A 3,955-nucleotide genomic window follows, 5' to 3' on the forward strand; every position below is an offset into this window, starting at 1 on the left:
CGTTTCGTTTGGTTTCCTGCATGCCAAGGAAGGAAGGAAGGCATCAAATCCTCTTGCCCCGTTACAAAAGGGCACATTTTCCCTCTGAAAGAAATCTCGCCGTCGACACAGCAATCAGAAACTGCCGCTGGTTTATGTTTCCTCGCCACAGCGATCTGATTTGATTTGATTCCATCTGATCTGATTCATCGGCACTACTAGTAACCGCTGCTTCCCCAGTTGATTCCGAATTCAATAAATTTTACGTAGATGTTTCCACCGACTGTTTGGTCTCAAGAATCTCTCTGCTTTTCTTCAGCTCAGGGCCATGCAGGCAGGAGGAGGAGCGGCGGCGGTGGTGGTGGACGGCAAGGACGTGCACGCGACGCCGGCGAGGGCGGCGCCGAGGAGCTTCAGCCTCCTCAGGCCGGTGCTCCTCTCGGCGGTGCTCGCCACGGGCTTCCTCGCCGCGGCCCTGCTCATGTTCCTCGGCGGGGCCTCCTCCTACTACCGCCTCCCGAGGCTGGCCGTGCCGGACGCGCTGCGCCCAGCGCCGGCGTGCCACAAGCAGCGCGGGGAGGAGGGACAGGAAGGCGGGGCGGCGGAGCGGTGGTGGGCGCGGCCACCGGCGAGCAGCGCGTGGCACAACATGAGCGAGGAGGAGCTGCTGTGGGCGGCGTCGTTCGAGCCCCGCGCGCAGCACCGCCGACCGCACCGGCACGGGACGCCCAAGGTGGCCTTCATGTTCCTCACCCGCGGCCCGCTGCCGCTGGCGCCGCTGTGGGAGCGCTTCTTCAACGGCACCGGCGCGGAAGGAGGCAGGGAGCGGCTCTTCTCCGTCTACGTGCACACCACGCCGGGGTACCGCCTCGAATTCCCGCCGTCGTCGCCGTTCCACCGCCGGCAGGTGCCCAGCAAGGTACGCATCCACCTTTCGACGAACGTCGGTCGTTTCGAAGGTCCTGGAGTGGCCTCTCTAACCGTCTCTGGTTTCAACGACAACACATAGACAAGTGTGACACGATCACGAGAGGAGAAAGAGACGTTGAAAGTGATGGCATCATGGAGCAATAGTAAAAGTCTACTCTTAATAATCAATCAAAGATGCCATGGCCAAGAATCCTCTATGCTCATGAAAAACATCCTCATCACTTGCTATAGTACGTGTGGATTCTCAATTATTTCCTCCGTTTTAGAATATAAAAATGATTTTGACACTGGTGTAGTATAAAAAACAATCTTAAATTATGGGGCTGAGGGAGTACCATAAATGCAAAATATCCACTCTGTCTCTGTGTGTGAAAAAACAAGTCTTACAAATTTTATCTCAAATCAAACAATGCAAGCAAATTTATATAGAAGAAAAAAAAACATCAACAAGTGCAGCGCAAAATGAAATATCACCGAATATGCAATAAAGTATGTTTTGATATTTAGTATTGTAGCTGTTGATAATTTGTTTTTTCTATAAACTTGGTCAAACTTTACATCACCTTGCTAGAGACAAAAATTACAACCTTCCTTTCAAAGATCGGAGGGAGTATTAACTAGTTAGAGTTCTTACCTGCACTTCAGTTTGTAACCATCTCAGTTGACTTTCTACAATGTACTTCGAAAGACAAAAATGCGTAGTTCTACATGTTGCCAAGTCATTTACATCTTGCAAATTAATGAATTGAAATGAAGTTTGCTTTTCCGTATATGTTGCAGGCGACACGGTGGGGCGATGCGAACGTGGTGGACGCGGAGCGGCGGCTGCTCGCGAACGCGCTGCTCGACTTCAACAATGAGCGCTTCGTCCTCGTCTCCGAATCCTGCATCCCGCTCTACCCGCTCCCGGTGGTTCATGCCTACTTGACCCGGTCCCGAGACAGCTTCGTCGGCGCCTTCGATGAGCCGAGCCAGCACGGCCGAGGTCGGTACCGTGTTGGGTTGGCCCCGGACGTGACTCTCGCCCAGTGGCGCAAGGGCGCACAGTGGTTCGAGATGGACCGGCACCTAGCCGTGTTCGTGATCGCCGACGACCGGTACTACCCGCGGTTTCGGAACGAGTGCCGGGCGCCGTGCTATGTGGACGAGCACTACCTCCCCACCGTGCTGTCCATTGTGGCGCCAGAGCAGATCGCCAATCGGACCATCACATTGGTCGATTGGTCCCGTGGCGGCGCGCACCCGGCCACGTTTGGCGCCCCCGATGTGACAGAGGACTTCCTGGGGAGGCTGGTGGGGAAGAAGGGGAGTCCTGAGAGGTGCATGTACAACGGGCAGCCAATCGAGGTGTGCTTCCTCTTTGCAAGGAAGTTCGCCCCCGCTGCGCTGCCACAACTGCTCAGCCTTTCCTCCAAGATCCTTGGGTACTAGCTACGCCTTTTACTTAACTGGTTTTTGTTGTTTATGTATAGCTCATACTCACAGAAGGGGAATAGAGGAATACATTTTTTTTTCATGTGTCACAAGAGCAAAAGGATGAATGGTTGAGTGGGTAGTTTTTTCTTAACCATTCATATTTCTGATAACTTAGAGTTTCCTTTTTGGAACCAATACCATAGAGCACATATTTTCCTTATTGTCCTATATACTCCATCCGTTAATAAATATAAGTCTTTCTAGAGATTTTATGTGGGAACTATATACAAAGTAAAATAAGTAAATCTACATTCTAAAGTATGTCTATATATATTCATATATATATATAGTTTCCTGGTGAAACCTCTAAAAATATTTATATTTAGAAACCTAGGAAGTATAGAAGTAAATGTTGTAGTTTGGGATATGAGCAGGGCAGGCCATTTTTCTTATAGCTAAAGCAGGGGAGGTCCTAATCGGCGCTTTTAGGGCCAATCCATTGACCGGACACCCACACGGAACATTGATTGGGCCGGTCCATTAAGCACGAGTGCTCGATCGCAGGTTTCTTCTCCTCGCTCGGTCGGGTCCCTCTATCCCAGGTTGCTATTTAACTGTTGGCCGCGACCATAAACTACCGACCAGGTTGTTGACTGTTAACTTTTACAACAACAAAACTTCATGAAACTTTTAAAAAATATATAAATTTGAAAAAGAGTTGACAAATTCAGAATGTGTTCACCCATGAGAAAGTTCACCCATGAGAAAAATGTTCATCTTTACCTAATAATAATAAAGGGGCTATCGCTTCTGTCGAAAAACCCACCGCACCAGTTTTGCATAAAAACCCTCCTATTCTATGATAATTAACCGACAGTCCTGTTTTTACTAAGATAACGTTTCCTTTTTTACAGAAAAACCCCATATCCAATCCAGATCCAGACCGTGTTCATCCCCCTCCTCTCCTCTCTAGAGACGGCTACGGTTCGGCGGCGCGGGAGGATGGAGGACGCGAGCTGGCCTGCATAACGGCGGCCGCAGGACGGCAGATGCATCAGATGGGTGACGGCGCTTGAATCAACATCCGCGAAAAGCAACCTAGATCCGCAGAACAAGAATGCAGAGGAAGAGAGGGCATCGGCCAGGGGAGCACAGCCAACACGACAGACACCGTTGCCACCGGCACTTCGCTCGATGGACCCAAAGATTGGAGAGGAGGCGGCGGAGGGGGTTCACACTGGCCGCCTCCACCCCACAACAGTCACGGTGTCATCCACTCGTCCTAGCCAAGGCCGGACAGGACACCGCGGTCATTGCCATTGGTGCTTCGCTCGGCGTACACGCGATTGGAGAGGAGGGGGGCTGCACACCGACCGCTCGCGCATCTCGTCGGCCCCGGCGTCCTCCTGGCCCAGGACGGACATGACAATGTGATGTGGGGCTGCCACCCCGCCCAAGCAGCCGAGGAAGAGCCGCCGGCGAGAGCTCGATGCAGCCTCGGGGCCACCTCACATCGAAGCTATCGCGCCGAATAGGAAGTTGGCCCGCCTCCCTACCACGAGATCGAAAAGGGGTCTCCTCTAAGAGGAGAGACAGGCGTCGGTGATGGAGCTGCGATGGCAGCCTCGAG

At 52.1% G+C, this 3,955-nt stretch overlaps 1 protein-coding gene across 1 annotated transcript; it reads left to right on the forward strand.

The window, feature by feature from the left end:
- The first annotated feature begins 304 nt into the window (after window positions 1-304).
- LOC123397848 (glycosyltransferase BC10-like) lies at window positions 305-2,429 on the forward strand. Its single transcript, XM_045092376.1, has 2 exons — window positions 305-898; window positions 1,690-2,429. The coding sequence occupies exons 1-2, from the start codon at window positions 308-310 to the stop codon at window positions 2,338-2,340; spliced, it is 1,242 nt and encodes a 413-aa protein (XP_044948311.1). The 5' UTR covers window positions 305-307; the 3' UTR covers window positions 2,341-2,429.
- The last annotated feature ends 1,526 nt before the right edge of the window (window positions 2,430-3,955 follow it).

This window comes from Hordeum vulgare, chromosome 5H (genome assembly GCF_904849725.1).
Source record: "Hordeum vulgare subsp. vulgare chromosome 5H, MorexV3_pseudomolecules_assembly, whole genome shotgun sequence".
Lineage (NCBI taxonomy): Eukaryota > Viridiplantae > Streptophyta > Magnoliopsida > Poales > Poaceae > Hordeum > Hordeum vulgare.